This window comes from Eleginops maclovinus, chromosome 7 (genome assembly GCF_036324505.1).
Source record: "Eleginops maclovinus isolate JMC-PN-2008 ecotype Puerto Natales chromosome 7, JC_Emac_rtc_rv5, whole genome shotgun sequence".
Taxonomy (NCBI): Eukaryota; Metazoa; Chordata; class Actinopteri; order Perciformes; family Eleginopidae; genus Eleginops; species Eleginops maclovinus.
The window spans coordinates 14,083,877-14,102,646 of NC_086355.1; the positions used below are offsets into that span (position 1 = coordinate 14,083,877).

At 40.1% G+C, this 18,770-nt stretch overlaps 1 protein-coding gene across 1 annotated transcript; it reads left to right on the forward strand.

The window, feature by feature from the left end:
• Positions 1 to 11,561: 11,561 nt before the first annotated feature.
• LOC134867435 (matrix-remodeling-associated protein 5-like) lies at positions 11,562 to 18,614 on the forward strand. The gene is made up of 7 exons (XM_063887996.1): positions 11,562 to 11,749; positions 11,914 to 12,043; positions 13,684 to 13,925; positions 14,540 to 14,691; positions 15,446 to 17,310; positions 17,386 to 18,135; positions 18,558 to 18,614. Exons 1-7 carry the CDS (start codon positions 11,562 to 11,564, stop codon positions 18,612 to 18,614), a joined length of 3,384 nt encoding a protein of 1,127 aa, XP_063744066.1.
• The last annotated feature ends 156 nt before the right edge of the window (positions 18,615 to 18,770 follow it).

The window sequence follows — 18,770 nt, forward strand, 5'->3', positions numbered from 1 at the left end:
ATCATAAGGAGTTATGGCAGTGTGAACTATATGGTCCTTGGGTCCTTGGTTCAGGATCTCACTTGCTGAGGAGCTTAACTACAATCTATGTATTTTTTTTCTCAATCATAACATCGTCAATTCAATAACATTATTTATTCATTGGCTTATTAATCAGGGCCTAGGAAAGAACAGAGTAATTGAATGTGTCAAAAGGATATTATTCACCTCAACAAATCTGATATGAGCACACAGAGCAATAAGAAAGAGGAGGTATTTTTTTTTTTTAAATGACCTCTCAGTTGAGCACTGTGTTCTGAAGCCAAATTGCATGTCGTAGCCTCCCCTGAATAATGCTCTCTGATGCCGAAATAATTCATTCTGCCACTAGGATCATTAAAGTCGAACCTTTTTCCAATTATAAAATGTTTATCTCCAACTTTAAAAGGTGAACATAATGATTACCAGCTTTATAACAATGCTGTGACTTTCTTTGTTCAGGGATGATGTCATGTTGAAAACCTTTAGAGCCACATATTCACATGCGTGACACCGAGTCCTTCCATGGTACGCCTACAGTGTATTTCCATCTCAGTTGCTCTGTTTACATGTGCATAGAAACTATTGGACACATAAAGACTGACAGCATATTTGGGACAGCTGTTATTTTATATTTTACTTACATAAGCTGCACAGGCTTAAATTGTCTTTTTTTATTATGAAGGAACAGGCAGATCATTTCTTTATAACTCAACTCGGAGTACCGAATATACGCTACTTTGTTGATCAAGCTGTCCTAAGAGCATCTTTTATCAAAGTGATTGGTGAGAAACAACAGCTGACAACTTTTCTTCTCAGGGTCTATGTGTGAAATAACATTTTTTGATTAAGGAAACCGTGACTCCAGAGAGTATTTTCAAAATTATCATGCAGGAAACCACCAAAGAAAGGAATAAAAATCCACTGTAGGCTGCAATATCTCAAACTCGCATCAACGGCCACTTGAGGGTCAGCGTCAATATGCTTTACACACAACACTAACCTTTTAACAATGAATTATTTGCATATCCCACTCCAGAGTAAAAAATGTATTGAAGACCTGAAAGATGTATGCATGTATGTATGTATGTATGTATGTATGTGTGTGTGTGTGTGTGTGTGTGTGTGTGTGTGTGTGTGTGTGTGTGTGTGTGTGTGTGTGTGTGTGTGTGTGTGTGTGTGTGTGTGTGTGTGTGTGTGTGTGTATGTATGCATGTATGTATGTATTGTAAGTACAATTTGGCCTAATCTATTCAACAAGAAGAGCACTAGATGTCAGTATTATTCGTCTGGTCTAACATGTATTTTTTTTGTGTATTTAGAAACACCCTCATATTCAGCGGTTTGACAATATGTGACACGTGATCGTCTTCAGTCATGGAAACCAAGTTACCTATAGTAACTTCCCCACAGGACAAGTCACTTTCCTGCCTTGAACTAAGCCCGAGAGCAGCACCCGACAGAATGATAGATGCTCAACTTTTTTAATCGTCTGAACTAATTAGAAATACAAGCTCTTGAAGCGCATGAAGGATAGCATTTCCACCAGAGTGGTTTTAATCAGCTCCCTTCAACTCAGTCACACTTAGAGCTAATTCAAAGGACAAGATCTTGTAGAAGATGAGGGATCATAGTTCTACCAAAACAGAATTAAGTTGACTTCTTCGGCTCCCTAATGGCAACGCCCTAGCGACAGTTCAAACTAATGAATTGTTTACAACATTTAAATTGCACTGGAAGAAACAAGTTAAAACCACCTTCACGGTCCTCCTTTAAACTTACATTTCGACAATCAGTGATGAAATTAAACATGTGATTTTGTTAGTCATGCTACCAACCATGACTCTGGCATGCTCTTGATCACCAATAACATATTTAAACACTGTTTGATGACCAATACATGGTTTCATTTTGAGGATGTTGCCATTCTAGTAGGAATATGATAGTATACCCACAGCTACAGCGGCATGAGATACCAGACATCGGCAGCTACTCATGCCTTACAAAATATTTGTCTGCAAGTAACTGTGTAAGGATAATTCTGCGACTACCTTTAAATTGCCGGTAAGTGTTAAAAAAGATATGCACTCCACGATGCAGATGCTGATCTGGAACATATTCTAAAGATGAGGCAGTTTGAAGAACGTATCACAGAGAAGAATACACGTTGTTACTCAGCGTGGCATCTCATTTGCTTCTTTACAAGTGCAGGATAAATACTGTAGGGTAGTGACGGCAATGCCAGCCCTTTTTGCAGTAAACCTAGCCAGGAGACAAATAGATGAGCTACATCTCTGAGACAACCAGAAATTAGTTTAATTAGCGTTTTCAACACATTTCTTAGCACGACTAGCCATTATGATGGCCTAGATACTTGAGTGAAGGTTTAATGCAAAAGTCAGAGTATTCCACTGAGATAATTACAGATTTGTTCTGTCTGACCTGCAGGGCAGCAAATGTGTATGTGTAAAGGAGGGGAGGGGTAGAAATGTAAGAAGAGGTTCTACTAAATTGGGTAGAGTGAACTGGGCAATCAAGAGCCAAACTACTTAAGTTAAAAAGGTTTAAATAAATTATTATTTGGCATAAAAACTTTACTGAAAATAGAATTAAAACAATAAAACAAACTAAAACTCTGCCCTCTTCTGTCCTTGGCTTCACACTCTCCACTGGACTGCTGTTTGTCTTCGTCTTCTCTTGTCTTCTTCCTTTTGTTTCTCTCCGCTCCTATGTTCCCTTCCCTTTATATAGGTAGGCCATGATTGGCCCCACGTGTTGCCAATTGTCCTTAATCACCATGGCGGAAGTAGGTAAAAACCTTTCAAAATAAAATCATGCTAAAAGGAAACAAAATCGGATCAAATTAAACAGTGTAAACACTTCAAAATACAAGCAAACAAAAACCATGCAATATGATTAAAACACTTCGCCATGTGACATCTGCTCTGGTGCCTTTGTGTATGTCTGCAAGTGCTGATGATCCATTTTTAGGTCTATAAGTGAGAGAGAAGAACATAAGAGATAAAAACAGTGTCTCAATAGGAAAAATGTGCGTGTGTGTATTTCAGCGGATTTGTGTGTTAATGTGATTTTGTGGCAAGACCAGTTATTTTCATTAAAGGGTTTGTGACTCTAAGAACCGCTCCTTTTCGTAGACTGGGTGCATATTTTAGTCCCTGTCACTCTCCGGAGGGCAAGTTTTCTCACCCTGCACTCTGACACAGAAAAGTCCCTGATTAATACTTTATTCCGTTATTATGTCTTTTATGATGTTATTCTTTCCATTCCAGTTGTCAGTCTCATTACATAACATTAGTCAGCTCTCAAACTGTGTTCATAGAAAACCTCGGTAAGCCTTTCCAAATCCTGTTCTTTGGGCTGGTGGGCAGTCTGCCACTTTTAGCACTCTTAGGTAAACCAGCTAAATTACTCTGCCAAGCGGTGAAATGTCATTTCTTTCCTATTTAAGAGAGGTGCCAGCCTTGATTTGTGTTTCAAGGCAGATTCAGTTTATTGGACAAGCTGTGACCTATGACTTATGATGGCATAGATTACAATGTTTTGTTTTTGACCTTTTCGAGGATCCACAATTAATCATTTTGATTACATGCCACTTTTGCGACAACTCATTTGGTGTGCTTGAGTATATGTAGGATATAGTTTAGTTAGTCTAACATAAAATCTGAGTATAGGGCTGTTAAAGAAGAGTGCCCTCCAACCAGATGACTTGGGTTTATATAGCCCATGTCAGCAAACACCCACCTTGGTGCTAATACTCAGCAGTGCACTAAACACTGGCTGCCCTTCAGTGATTGCAAAACAGAAACATTTCATTGGAGCATCAGTAAAGTTAAAGTCAAACCTTTTTTCTGCAATTAAAAATGAGACATTTTACTTTTATGGAGCCACAATAATTCCTTGTTGGAAAGCAACAAAGACAGAATAAGTCTGCACACTTTTATTTAAATGTCTTTAGACCCACTTTTACCATGCTAACGCTAATTGCAGTAACTCTTTTACTTTTTTGCTGAAATAGTTCAAAGCATCTTGCATTACCAGTATAGCTTTAGGCTACGTGCACTATGGGAAACAAGACCAGAGGGACTTGAGGGAGCCGAATAAACCTCGAAACAGCCTGAAGTGTTTGAGCTAGTTAGCATGACAGCTTACTCACACCTCCATGCGAATGGACTTTATGGACCTAAACGCTGAACTGCACCACATTGAGTAATTGCCTGCCCAAATAGCTGCAGCTAAGAGTCACTACAAAGTATTAGTTAATTAAAAAGACAAAATTGTGTCTGTGCTTGTTTGAACTGGAGGTTGCTCAACAGTTTCTAGGCAAACTGGGGTGATTTGTAGTTTCACTCTGGGTCCAGATTCTATAAAAGAAGTACTGCTGTGCTTGTCTGTAAGGGGCCACCGCAGAGAAAGGACACAATGGCCCCTGAGGAATTTTGGGTCCAAGCCCAATGCAAAAACACATGTTCAGAATTAAGTTAAAGATATATATAAAGAATACATAAATAATCATTTTATGTAAAAAAAAAAAAAAATCATTATCAATCTTTTCAAGAAACCAAATAAACTATTTATTTTTTTTAACCGAAGTGTCCATTTTTTTAAGGCAAGAATTATCCAATAGAATATTATTAGTCCTTTTATAAAAACATGACAGAAAGTAAAAATGATTGGCAAAGAAAACAATGTATTCCATATTTAATAGACTGCTGTAAGAATGGACATATATTTGTCACATAAGTGATGGGGAACATAATGGGCAGATCATTTTGCATGTCATATGAAAGGACTGGAAACATATGAATCTAATATGAACACATTTTGTTGAAAATAAATCTCTTCTCTGTAAATGGAATCGTGAAAATACCGGGTGAAATTAAACTATCTTTCATAAGTAATTCATGGGTCTAATTAGAGCAAGTTAACACAGTATTGAGTCATTTACGTTGTTAGAGTCTGTCACAGAATATAATGAAATCATGTGTAACCCTGCTACTAAGCTGTCATTGCAGAAACAGAACAAGCAATAATCAGAATCACACACAAGGAAGTTGAGAAACAGGAAAGGGGTAAAGAGAGGTGTGATGGAAAAAAAGAAAAGGAATGTCCCACCTGAGCTTTTGTTATTGCCATTTTCTAAGTGACACTTTGTGTGTGTTGGTGTTTCATGCTGATTTAAAGCCCCTGTTATGAGGCGCATATGTAAAGGACTGCAGGCCACCAGACGTCAAGCCTCCAGGGTCACCATGCAGCTCCCCCACACCTCTGTTCAAGCCACTCACTTATTTTGTTCTTCAACCCTTGTCAACCCCCTCTGTCTCTGATCAGCTCTGTCCTTCCGTTACCACGCCTGGAGCACCTTTTAAACTGTTGCCCTAATGCATCTCACTCTCTTCCCCATTTTCTCTCTCCCATAATGTTCTCTTTAACAATGATCCTTCTATTCTCCAGAAGTCAGAGCCTCTGAGAAGCTCCAGGAGCATGACATCATGTAAAGAGTCTTTTGTTTATTTAAAATCATTGAAAGGTCATTGTTTGACTATCCCCAACAATGCTGTGATCGATTTTATTTCAGTATGTTTGTTTCCACAAGAAACCTTTTTCCTAACCCTTTTCCTATGTATGTTTATGTTACATCTGAATAGAATCAGTGCAACAAAAAACTGAAAACAACTGGTTGCCAGATCTTTCCTGATGCTTTCTTTTGTTAAAAATATTGTTTAAATAATTCTTCCTAAGGGTTAAATGGTATTGCAGCAGCAATTTACTGTTGCCTCCTGGTGATAATAATGGGTATACATCTGCAGATAATAAACCTCCAGATCACTGATGGACCCCCTTTAACCTTCTCCATTTTTATTTAACTGCTCAATTTTTTTCCTCATCTCTTCTATGGCCCGAGGGTCAATAGCTGAGAGTCTGTCTATGCTATACATGTGTGAGATTTACTCACAGAGGCTCTGTATATCATTCAAGAAAAACTCAACAGGGGTTTGTGGCTATCTGTGCATCTCATTAATGAATCCCCCTCTTTCAAGCTTCCAGATGCAATTTTAACTGCCCCCATCATTTTTAGTGATGATGACATGAATTACTCCTGAACACCATAGTTGATAACTCTCGTCGTAAGTCTTACAGATACTAAAACTCTGGATGACACTTCTGTAGGATGTTTAATTTGGCTGTATGATGTTTTTTTTAACTGCTCAACCACTAACTTATACAGCAATGATTGTTCAATGTGTTGGTGTTGGGTATAATAACACAACCTTTTTAGTGGAATGTGATAAAATTGTCAATTTCTCCATAAAAACAAAATCACCTGCTGTGTTCCACTTCATAAATGAGCTTCAAATGTTAATTTTAAGCTATGTTGTCAACGATATCAAAACATTAATTTATTTTCATATCAATCCACAAGGGTCAACATAAAACAGCTTGATCAACAAATTAAGTTTTTGACTGTGTTACTGCTGAAATAGATTAACTTTTTATTGTTATATTCAATGGATATTCAGTGTGGTATACTTTACAACATAAAGAGGTTTGGTTTTGCACAGTCACTGCATGACTGTACAGTATAGAGAGGACCAAACTGGTGATTGTTACCTTTTTACAAAATGAAATCAACTATTGAACATAAAAAATAATCTTCATTATAGTGCAAGGACCCTGCATGCAACACAATATAACATACAGATAATCACATAAAGTATCACAGTTTTTCCACATACCAATCAAAAACACATTGTTGTTTTCCCCTAGAATTGTTCGTCACAGATTCCCCAAGGTAAGCCAAGACCACTGACAACCAATGCATCTTCTTTTGTGTCTGCATGAGGACTGCACCAGGTTTTCCAGTGTCAAAAACACCCTCCAACCCTTGCTTGAGAATCACTTGCATGAAAACTGACTCTGTATTGGGAATTCCACAGTTTTTCTTACTCACATATTTGTACTGTGTGTAGTCTTGCATTTTAATCATGCTCTTTCATTATAACCACCAAAATGATCTTAAAACAAACTTACAAGCTTAAAATGTAATTGTATATATTCTAATTTTATTGTCACATAACAAGATAGTATAATGCCATAATGGAGTTTTGTTTGCTTAGCGTAATTGCTTCAATTCAGATCAAATACAGTAACCCTCTCACAGCCTGCCATTTCAAATGACTTAGTTTACGACTAAGAGCAAAGCTAACGCAATGTAAAAAGAACAAATCCTTGTGATCATCCAACCATCAGCCCAGTGGATCGCTGCCATGGTCGCCCACTGAGCTGCTAAGCCCCAGGCTGTCATCTGTCCAGGCAAGCCTTGACCTCATGGAGTGCCAGAGCCTTGGATCGATAATAGACACCAAGGACTGACCCTGAGAGCTCCCAGGCTCTAGGAGAGCACTTCTTCTTCAAAGTCAGACTATGGGAACATTTGCTTTTATGAGTTTATGTAAGCCTTTAAAACTAATAATTTGAGCTAATTGTTGTCGGGTAATATACAGTGTGTAGGGAGAAGTAGAGATTTGTTAAAAAACAAAAACATGTTGGAAGTCACTGTTCATTTTGTATTACTTCCCCAAGTACTTTAAGTCTCTATACATACCATATGTACCATCTGATTTTGTATCACAAGACTTACATAAGGTGGCTTTATATAATGAATGTATAATCCTATCTACTGAACAACTTGAATCCAAATATTAAAGACAGGACAAAATAATCAATACCACAACTGAGAGTTTAACCATGAGATGAGTTTTGTTTTCCATGCAACTAATGCAATAAGCACATTTAATCTTGGATTTACACTCGCAGGACAAGTATTCATTCAATTCAGGAAACGTTCATGAAAGCTGATTTTAAGAAGTCTGCTGTGGACAATCTGTTTTTGCGATAAACCAGCATTTTATGAGCCTGCAGCCGAAACTGGTCTGGATCCATGAGGTCATGTTGAACGTAATTGAAAGTCTTGGTTTTTCTGAGGATTCTCTTGGATTCCTGCCCTTACTGAACTCTTAAACCCTGTCTTACATTTTTAGAATTAACCTTGACTGGGAGGAGTAGACGTATTTTTCGTTTCTTCATACTTTCAAGTAGCACCTCTGTAAAAACACCTTTGTACCTTGTACCTTTACTGTTCTCCCTCCAATCATTTGTATCCTTCTCAGCCAAAGTTAGAACAAATACAAAATGCAGATAATGGAAAAACTGATTTAGTTTAATATAGTGCAACAATTTTTAGGTCAGAACTTGAGAGAAAGAGTTTATTCATACATCAAAGGCAAATTAAATTATGTATCAGCAAGCTGGTCTACTTAGTTGTTTACTTCCTGAACTCATGACTCAGCACTCCATTGGTTGACCTAGATAGCACCGAACCCCAGAGAAAAAAAGTTAGAGAGCACTGATGACCAGCGGATCTTTTTAAAGTCTCAGTGGGAGAGGAAGGCTTGCAACTTTACTTATTGTAGGTTGTATAAGTAATGTGTAAGTAGAGGCCATTTGCTCATTGATTGATTGATTAATTGACAACTAAATAACAATTATTATTTTAACTGGTTTGTCATGGCATATTTCAAAATCATGCAGTAATCCTTTAAAACAAAACATGATCAGGTAATACATGGGCAAATGTTATACCAGGAGAGTACCGAGTGCCCAAGTAATGCCTTTTATTCCCTTTCCATTCTCCCTGTCTCCCTTCATTCTTTAATTCAGTCGTTCACCTTCCTCAAAGTGCCATTGATATTACATTATGTCCTGATTTGTTCCTTCCTTCCAGTCAGACAGACAATGATTCATTTATTATGGCGCAATACATTCCAGTACAGTGATGAATATTGTAATGAAGAGAGTTAGGATAGGGCCTAATGCTTTTCACAGCCTATCAGAGTTACAGAGAGTCAGTGCAGCATGGGAACTGTTAAGCTTCAACACAAAGAGATCGCCTGCAGTGACAAGGGTTATATCTTGGTGGAGATTGGGTCATCTGTTGAAAATCATCATGGAGGAATTTGCTGATGAATCAAGTGGCAACTTTGATATGTTCACTTATCGACTTTCAAGCTTGGGGGATAAACAGTCATTCAAAATTCATTTTATAATCCATTATTCAGGCGGCTGATGTGAGAAGTTAGTGGTGACCCTTTTCTCACATCCGCTGCTGATATCCAGCCCTTGTGCCCCATGTGGGAACAAAACTGCAATGAAACTTAATGTGTATGATTAAAACAAACACACACACACACACACACACACACACACACACACACACACACACACACACACACACACACACACACACACACACACGCGCACACACACACACACACACACACACACACACACACACACACGCACACACACACACACACACAAAGGCAGGCCCTTGAAGGACAGTGGGTGAGTTTACTGAGACAACAGCTGAGGGCCATCAGTCTATTTTTGCTTGCCCTGCCTTTATTTAAATCTCTGAGAGGGAGGTATCATCAGTTTGGGTTTCCCGAGAATCTGAGATCACATAAAAGAGCAAACAATCCCTTATTTAGTTGACGTCACACACATGTTTCAGGACAAATATCTAGTCGCTATTGTCCCACTTTAGAAAGATAAACTCCCTGACAACACAAACACTAGGTCCTTGGCCCAAACCTCAGAAATAGAAAAAAAACCAAACATTTTGCCTGGGTGGATGTTTTAAACCAAAGATGTATGCACACTTAGCCATGTAACAATTTAGATACCATTGAAGAAACAGGAGTCTTGTGTCATGTTGGTTATTTTCCCCGGGCGCTGCACAATAGCTGCCCACTGCTCCTACTAGGATGGGTTAAATGCAGAGGACCAATTTCACTGTGTGTGCTCTGCTGTGTGCATGTATGTGACAAATAAAGAGGGTTTCATCCTCCGATTCTATTTTTTGAAGAGTTTTAACCATCTGAGGCCATGAGCTGGAATCTGATCGTGGTTTTTGAGACAAAAAATCTTCAGATTTGCGGTATCTAATTAAGGTATATTAAATTAAATTACATGGAGTGGGAAAAAGCCACCAAAAAGGCTTTTGGGACATCAAGTTGGGATATTAATCTCTATTCCAAAAAATGGGGTATTCGTTTTAGAAAAAGTCCTTGCTTAGGCCAATCTGAAGCTCCAGTCATGCTTATTGTTAACTGACTTTGTAAGCTACAGTATAACCTTTTCCCAAATTAATTTGCAAAATAGATGGAGATGCAGTGAGCACAGAAGTTAACATGTGATCGGCATCAGTTGAGACAGAAAACGTCCAGTAAGTTGTAGTTCATCAGAAAGATGTCTGTGGCTACATGTAGAGAGTAAAGATTTGAGGAGTTCAGCCTGCCAAGCCGTAACTTGTTACCTTTGTGTTTCCAGAAAGCCCCTCCTCGGACAAACCCCTCAGCCAGAGCGTCACTCAAAGTTTACTTCGGTAGAGTCCCTTTTCCTCAGCTCGAATACACACTCACACATCCCCTGTCATCCACACAAACGCACACTCACGCAGCGCCAGGCGTGTTTGCATAGCCCGCCTGTCACTTCCAGTGTTACTTTTCAAGAGACGCGCAAGACCTGTTGGATTTAACTAAAATCATTTTGTTGTTTTGCAGAGTTCACAAAAGTGTGACTACTTTCTTTTATTTTTCCTCGCTCTCCTCACTGACATCTTAAGTGACAATTTATTTGGGGAACTCCACTTCTTTTCAACAATCTCGGAGTTTATTGGTGGATGATAAACTTAATTGCTAATCAAATTTCCGAACCGTGGAGTTGGATTATAATCAGTGTTTGATGGGCAGAATGAATAACTGCGTGAAATAACTCCACAGGATTTCAAGGTATGCTCTGCACATCCGCGACTTTGCATTACAGTAATGAATTCATCTCGGATGCTTCTTGCTAAAGTGTGTGATTTACTTCACTTTGAGCTTCAAATTTAAAAAGCCTCTCGCAGCCATTGCTCTACAGTTGGTTTGATACATTTGAATGGTTTAAGAGCATTTGTGCGCTTGTGTGAGATTAAATTGGAGAGAGAAACAGAGTAGGAGAGTTTCTGTGAGGTCTAAGCTGACGTGCTCTCTTTTAATGCTATATTTTTTAAATCCTCCTGCTCTTTTAGTTTTTCTTTATGTATGCCGCTCAATCGACCTACTGGGCAAGTGGGTGCGCATGTGTATATAGCCCGAAGGTCTGTTTTGTTTCAGACAAGTGCCAATGTGACGGTGGGGCTCGTGCGGATCTTACGATAGTTTCATGTGTAAAATGTGTGCTTTTTGGGTTGTATGAATACAGTTATGTGCCTGTGTGTGTGTGTGTGCGTGCGTGTGTGCGCGTGCGTGCGTGCATGCGTGTGTAAAGGATGAGACAGAGACGGAGACAGAGACTGTCATCTGGATTTTGACACATGTCAGTGTGATGCACTTTGCTACCCTCCATCAGTCTTGATTTTGCTCTTTGCTTCTTGTTGGCAGTGATAATCCCAGCGGGGCTTCTTCTCTTGGGGACTGAGGATGTATCGGGGTGTGTGTGTGTCGGTTCCCCTGCTGACTCTACTGGTACTGACATTTGTGGTGCCCATGGGCCATGCCTGCCCCAGGAGCTGTAACTGCTACCAGGCCAATGAAGTCCACTGTACCTTTCGTTCCCTGCTCAGCATACCTTCTGGACTGCCTCCATACACACGCCGCATAAACTTTGGGTAAGGGAATTCAAGTGAGCAAATAGAAGTGCTCTTATTTACCATGCAAACACACCCACAAAGTTTGGAATGTGTCAAACTGCAGTAAATGATCAAGCTAAGGAGATATAATATTGGTTGATGTATTGACATCTAAGGTTGATGATGCTGTGTCTGTGCCACAGATTCAACAGCATCAGCACAATACGTGACAGTTCTTTGGCTGGGCTAATGAAGGTGGAGCTTCTGATGCTCCACAGCAATGACCTCCACCATCTGCCAGATGAAGCATTCAAAGATATGAAATCACTACAGGTAAATGGGAAGAAGAGCAACATGCATTGGACCCAACATTGAAATAGTTTAAGGCTAAAAAGAGAGGGAAATCATTTCAAAAACAAACTAGCAGATGATGATTGGGTGGGATGATTGACAAAATGAATGAAAGCAAACATTTAAAAGAAATGGGGATGATTCTACAGAGCTCTTTTCTTTATGTTTTGTGGATTTTTCTTTGTGGAACTAAAGCAGACCTTTATCCAAGCCGTTAACGCAACCAACATTGAGTATCCTGTATTGTCCTTTTCTAAGACAAACTATCCTCCTGGATTATAACGTTTATGGATGTTAATGGGGAAAATAAATCATTGTCTCACATATTTAGCCTTTGACTCTTTGGATGTAAAATATTTTTGCAGGACACAGTTGTGAATATCAAACTTGGACCGAGTCTCACAGACTAATCCTTAATCCTAGCCTCAGGAGCCATACAAGGATCTTTCACTATTTCAAATGTATTTTGTTTCAGAAAGCTCAGCCCTTACATTTTTGTAGCAATTTTAGTTTATAGTCTGTATAAGTATGCTTTAAGTATGATGGATGTATATACTTAAACTGTTTGACAGAACCCATTTCAGTTTTTAACAACATAAGTAATGCAGAGATTATCAACATATAAAGCATTTGTCAAAGAGTTTGGTCAAATTTGTAGAGGAATCTATATTAATAAATAAGCCTAAATCTAGCGGTCAGACTGACGATAAAAAATGATTATAAAATGATTAATTTTACATTCAATCTGTAAAACCATTATGGAAATTAATATAATAGTTTAAATGATTCTGTTCTAATTTGTCAGCACATTTTTCTGCATAATTTATTTGCTATCATTCTTTTTGCTGCTCAGTGACAGGAAACACACTGGACATTTTAGCAGGAACTTAAGGGCAGAGTTAGCAGTCCGTGGGGACGTCATATTACTCAACAAGCAATTGTTCCCTTCATCTCCCAGGCAGATGCTGATATATTTGCCATTGTGTGATAATAAGATCCATATTTCCATGTGCTGACAGCTTCACGTGCTAGATCTGTCAGCAGTTGGAACTCTGCCAGCTAAGTAGCCTTCCTGCAGAGCAGATTTATCACAAGCTTCACAGAAACAAAATTCCACAACATAGTTTTCATGGTGTGTGTCTTTAAAGGTTGGTGGGTTTTTCGCACATGACTAGAATAATAATAGATCCCCAGAGTCTGGAGCTGAGGATACATTTCATATTTGAAACATTGAAGAACCCCAGCGCTAGAATATCCTTTTAGTCCTTGCTGCTTTGAATCGATAAACTTGCAGCAAGACTATAACGTCTGGTTTTGTGTGGTGGACTTTTTTTCTTTAATTTGGTGTGCTACTGAAAGTATTTCCCCATATATCTAAAAACTACACAGTTTGCATTTATTTTTGCTTACAAAGAGTTTTTCCCCCGATTCCTTTGTCATCATTCCAATCCCCCTTGCATAATGTGTCATAAATTCAATTTACAAGCATGTGGTGTCCAGTGGCAGACTTATGATCAGTGCATAGACTTGGTTTCTTCATCAGATTTGATGCCCCATTTTTTATTGCTCTTCTAATCCTTCATTGCTTCCGCTCACTCAATTTCCTCTCCCTCCCCCCGCAGATACTAAAGCTTAGTTATAACAAGCTTGGAGAGATCTCTTCATCTCTAACCTTTTCTGGCCTGACCTCCCTGCTGCGTCTGTACTTGGATCACAACCTCCTCCAGCACATCCACCCCCGGGCGCTACTCCAGCTGCCTAGCCTCAGGCTGCTGCGTCTGCAAGGGAACAGGCTGCATCAACTGCACCCTCGCACTCTGTGCACACTGTCCCTCCTGAATACATATTACTTCTCTACACTCAGGTGAGCTTGAGCACTTAAAGCACATAATGTTATAGTCATTGTTTGGCAAGTTACAACATGACAAATGTTTTAACAACACATCACATACAAGCAAAAAAAGAGAACTCTCTGTTCTCTGGTAAATGTGTTATTGCTACATTCATTACAATACTTCCATAAATTGAGCTTTATGTTCTTGACTATCAAAATACTAAAAAAAACATTTGTAAGATGTAGACTTGTGACCAAGCATTAGCAAAATGTTGTTAAAATGGTGTGTCCAGTGAAATATAATGATAATGTGACACGGGATTGATTAGTCAAAAGAAGAACCCACTCGATGAAAAAAGTTAGTCTTGCTGGTTATTGATACCGAAATACAATTCTGGCACTGTGCCTCCTCAGTTTTTATTAATGATCTAATTATCTTACTACTGCAGAGTAATAACCAGGGTCTGAACATAAGGATGATGGTGGAAGTGATAAAAATGAGTAGTTATTTTTCCCCTAAACTGTCATCTATCACTACCCACTCACACTCTTTTATCAATTTCTCCATGATTTTGACTTAACCTTGTTGTCCACTATCCCCACCCACTAAATATTTACTTTTTGTTTGTTTTCACCCTTTATAGACACCTAGACTTGTCCAACAACAGTCTTACAACTCTGCCCAAAGACACATTAGCAACAGCACCTCTGCTGGAGACTCTTGTGCTGCAGGCTAATCCTTGGAGTTGTGACTGTAGGATGAACTGGTTTCTCACTTGGAGTCTGGCACATCCAGGTGATTGTTACGTCTGATATTTTTCACCTGTCATTGTCATGCAGATGTGATTTATGTTGGTCATTTGTTAAGCCTCTGAGCCAGTTTAAGTCAGACAGAGATAAAAACATTTGATGATTATTGCAAAATGTATATAGCTAGAATGATTTGAGAAAAACAAGGAAACAAGGAAAGGTAGTAACAAGGCGAGTGGATTGAGAGAAACATTTTACAGCTGTAACATAGCATATCAAATCAAGCCAGTTGATAAAATAATTCTAAAAATTTATTTTCCTACACATATGGTTTTGTTTAGTCTATTCCTCTGACCTCCCTCCACCTGCTTTTTGTAACACCCCCTTCTCACATTTCCTCCATTTTCTGTATCTCTTCCAGTGTTTCTTGTGGCAGTTATAGAGACATGAATGAGAGCTGGACCATGAATATGTCTCATTGATATGCCAGACTTAACCTGCTATGACTAATCCATGATGACAGCATTGATGTGTGAAGGCAGCTGAAATATAGGCTAATTATTGTGCATTTTCCTGATTTATGAGTAGATGAAGTCACCATACAGAATTATTAAGACCTATAAAGGGTAATCGATTCTTAAGAAGAGCTGGCATGACTAACATATGACACTGCTAATATGTTCAGATAGCTGAATTGTGCACTGATATGTTTGTTTAGTTGCTATGCTTTTATACACAGTTGATAGAGATGTCAAGGCTTCCTTTTATGACATAATGTTCTCTGCCTTTCTCTCAATTAGGCTTAATGAAATGTCCCAGCGGCCCTCAGTGTCCGATCTGTGCCTCGCCAAATTCCCTTCAAGGTCAGGGCTTGCTTGAGCAGACTGACCCCTTGTGCAGCCCGCCTGTTATCGCCTCCCCAGGAAGAGAAACACCTTTGGAGACAGAACTCAGTGAAATCCAAACCAGCGAATCCTTTAGAGAGCCTTTAGGCGCTGCCTCTCTGGGTCTGTCTGACCAACAAGGCAACAGTGTGGATCTGGTTTGCAACTTCACTAACTCAGAGTCCCAGGATATTGCCCCTCCTCCAGATCTCTCTCTTTCCTCCTTTTCTCCTCTCCCCCTTGCTCTGACACTCTCCCTAGAATGCCCTGTGGACAAACAGAGCTATGAGAAACTTTGGAGGATCCTAGCTTACTACAGTGAGACTGCGGTTCGTCTGGAGAGGCAGATCATGCTGAGTAAAGCCCCAGCATTGGCTTACCGCTACAGGCAGGCACCAGAGACGGAAGGATATTATCACACTGGAGTCCAATCTTCTGTTAAAGCCAGACCGCTATGGTTACTACAGCCAGCCATCAGCATTCAGCTAAACAGAGCGCAGTCTAACAGACACAGAGTTCAACTTATCTACTCAACAAGAGTTTCTGCTCATCCTGACCCTGCTTCTCATCCCTCATCATCCTCCCCTACCTCACACCCATGGGTGCTAATTTCAACTAATAAGACCACCACAGAACTTGCAGCAGTAGTAGGTAGTAAGGTGGAGCTATCATGCCCTCTTTTAAGTTCTGGTAACCCCAAAGTACAGTGGGTTCACCCAGATGGATCCAAGCTCATATCCCCTTCCAGTAGCCTAGGTGGTAGGATGCAGGCTTCAACCTCTGGTTTACTTCTACAAAAAGTGCATCTCTCAGATGCAGGGATCTATTACTGCATAGCCCGGGCAGGCAAGGATGTAGACGTTCTTCCCCTGCGCCTGGCGGTGGAGGATTCCTCTTTTCCCCCTTCAGGAGAGCAAGTGGGACCTCCTGTCACATCAACTGTTGGGAAACCGGTCAGTCTATCCTGCAAGGCTTTTGGCTCACCAACGCCTCATATAAGTTGGATGTTACCAGATGGAAACTTGGTACGGCAGGGATTACCTGTATCAGGTGGGCTCATTTTACAATCAAATGGAAGTCTCTCTCTGCCTAACCCTTCTCTGAGGGATACTGGTCATTACCGCTGCATTGCAGTCAATCAGTATGGTAGTGATTTTCTGTCGATTCAGCTTGAATTAATTTCAAGACATCCCCCTCCACTTAGGACTTCATTTCCCACAGGGCCACAGTCAGCTGCGGGCCGGTCAACCAAGATACGAGCTCCATTACAAGAAGAAGAAGGGTCTGGCGATATGGCGGAAGGAGAGATAATTCTTGCTGGCAATAGGAAACTTCCAAGACCTCTTCAGCATTCCCCAAACAGACTTCTTTCAATTGGAAAATCAGTAAGACGTGGACCTATGAGAGAAGGCCCCCTGAGGAGAGAAGGAAGGCCTATATCATCCAATAACAAGATAAGAAACCGCTTTGAGAACAGACATAGGGTTACCACAAACAAACAAAGGATAGACCCTCAGAAATGGGCTGATCTCTTGGCTAAGATTCGACAGAAGACTGTTGCCACTAATGAAAGCGAGCCTGTCGTGGCAGAAAATCCCACAGCTGAAGCTGTAGGAGGAGGCGTAGGTGGAGACACAAGTAGACATGAAGGTCACGAGGATACAGAGAGAAGTAGATCTGAAGGAGCAGGGGACGAATCAGAAACTGAAGGGTCATCTCTTGATGAGACTGATCTAAAAGAGGAAGGCCTTCAGCAAATTCACCCTGTAAACAAAGAAATGGTAACACACAAAAATAAAAATACAGACACTGAAACAGGCACAGATAAAAATATAGACACTGAAACAGGCACAGAGATAAAGACCAACACTGACACAGAAACAGAGATAAAGACGACAACAGAATCAACAGAAACAGAGACAAATATAGAGAATGAGACAGAGAAAGCAACTCCACAGACAGAGTCAGTGACAAACAAAGAGACACTGAAAAAAGCAGTCACATTGAAGCCAGTGTCAGGAGCAAATGAAATTGTCCCAGAAACAGGTGAACGTGATGAGCCAGAAGCAAACACCAACCCTTCTAGAACGAAGCCCCAAAGCCCCCGGGAGGGACTCTTCCCTAATTTTGTACCCAATTCCCGGCCTCAAAGCCCTTGGAACTCTCGCAGGAGGATCGGACAGCGAAGACGAATCATCAACAGGCCCAGGGGGCGTCCTTTGACCCCACGCCGACCTATCCCTGACCCTATAAACCCGAGGTCACAAACTGAGACACCTGTCACTACAACAGATCAAATGAATATGTTGATGCTGGCATCAACAACTACATCTCCAGCCTTGTTGTTGACACCCAGGGACCATATTAAGACTACTTCAAATGATGTGGTACTGAATTCTCAGTCTTCCTCTATTTCTAATACTGTTGGTATCTCCACTTCTGCCTCCCCCTCATTGACTCCCTCTTCCTCCTCTATCACCTCATTATCCCCCTCTCACATGAAGATACATATAGACATGGTGACTCACTCAGCCAACATCCCAGACACTGCAGAATCCACTCTCTTCAACACACCGACACCAGCACCCACTCACTTGGATGCTACGGTTGTGCAGACATATTCGCCTAACACACATGCCGAGACATATACAAATGGCATTCAGACACACACAAAAACACACACATCTTTAGGCAAACATGTTGCTGAACCCTCAAGCAATCAAAATGTAGAACTCGAGAGGAATTTCTCAACTGAACCATATGTGTTCCACTCCTCCATATCTCTCTCGTCCACTCCTTCCATTGTTTCCTCCACAGTCTCTGGTACAGCTACAACTACTACTGCACATCTCCCCACTACTCCTTTTACCTTTCTCAAGAGAATACATACCGATTCTACTGAAAGCATTACACGTTTATCTACCGCAACAGCTAATGAGGACATTCATCCCATAGGAACTACAAATATTGCTTTGACTCAAAGTCCCAAAATGTTTACTACAATTACTAGTATTATCCCTACATCTAGCACTGCCAGAAGTACTACAACTACTCTTACCTCTACCAGTTCTACCACAACACCTGATATTACTTCAACTTTTCCAACTACCATAACTACTTTTTCAACTAGCCCCACTACTACTATAACTACTACTACCGCTACTAGTACTACAATATCAATCAAGACTATTCCCGCAACCCCTAATCTTACTACTACTACTGCTACAACTACTACTCCTAG

Coding starts and splice junctions, on each gene's coding strand:
- LOC134867435 (XM_063887996.1), top strand. CDS start 11,562: ATGTATCGGGGTGTGTGTGTGTCGGTTCCCCTGCTGACTCTACTGGTA. Junction 17,311..17,385: donor ACCCTGTAAACAAAGAAATG/GTAACACACAAA, acceptor ACAGGCACAGAG/ATAAAGACCAACACTGACAC. Junction 18,136..18,557: donor CCACTCACTTGGATGCTACG/GTTGTGCAGACA, acceptor CCCTACATCTAG/CACTGCCAGAAGTACTACAA.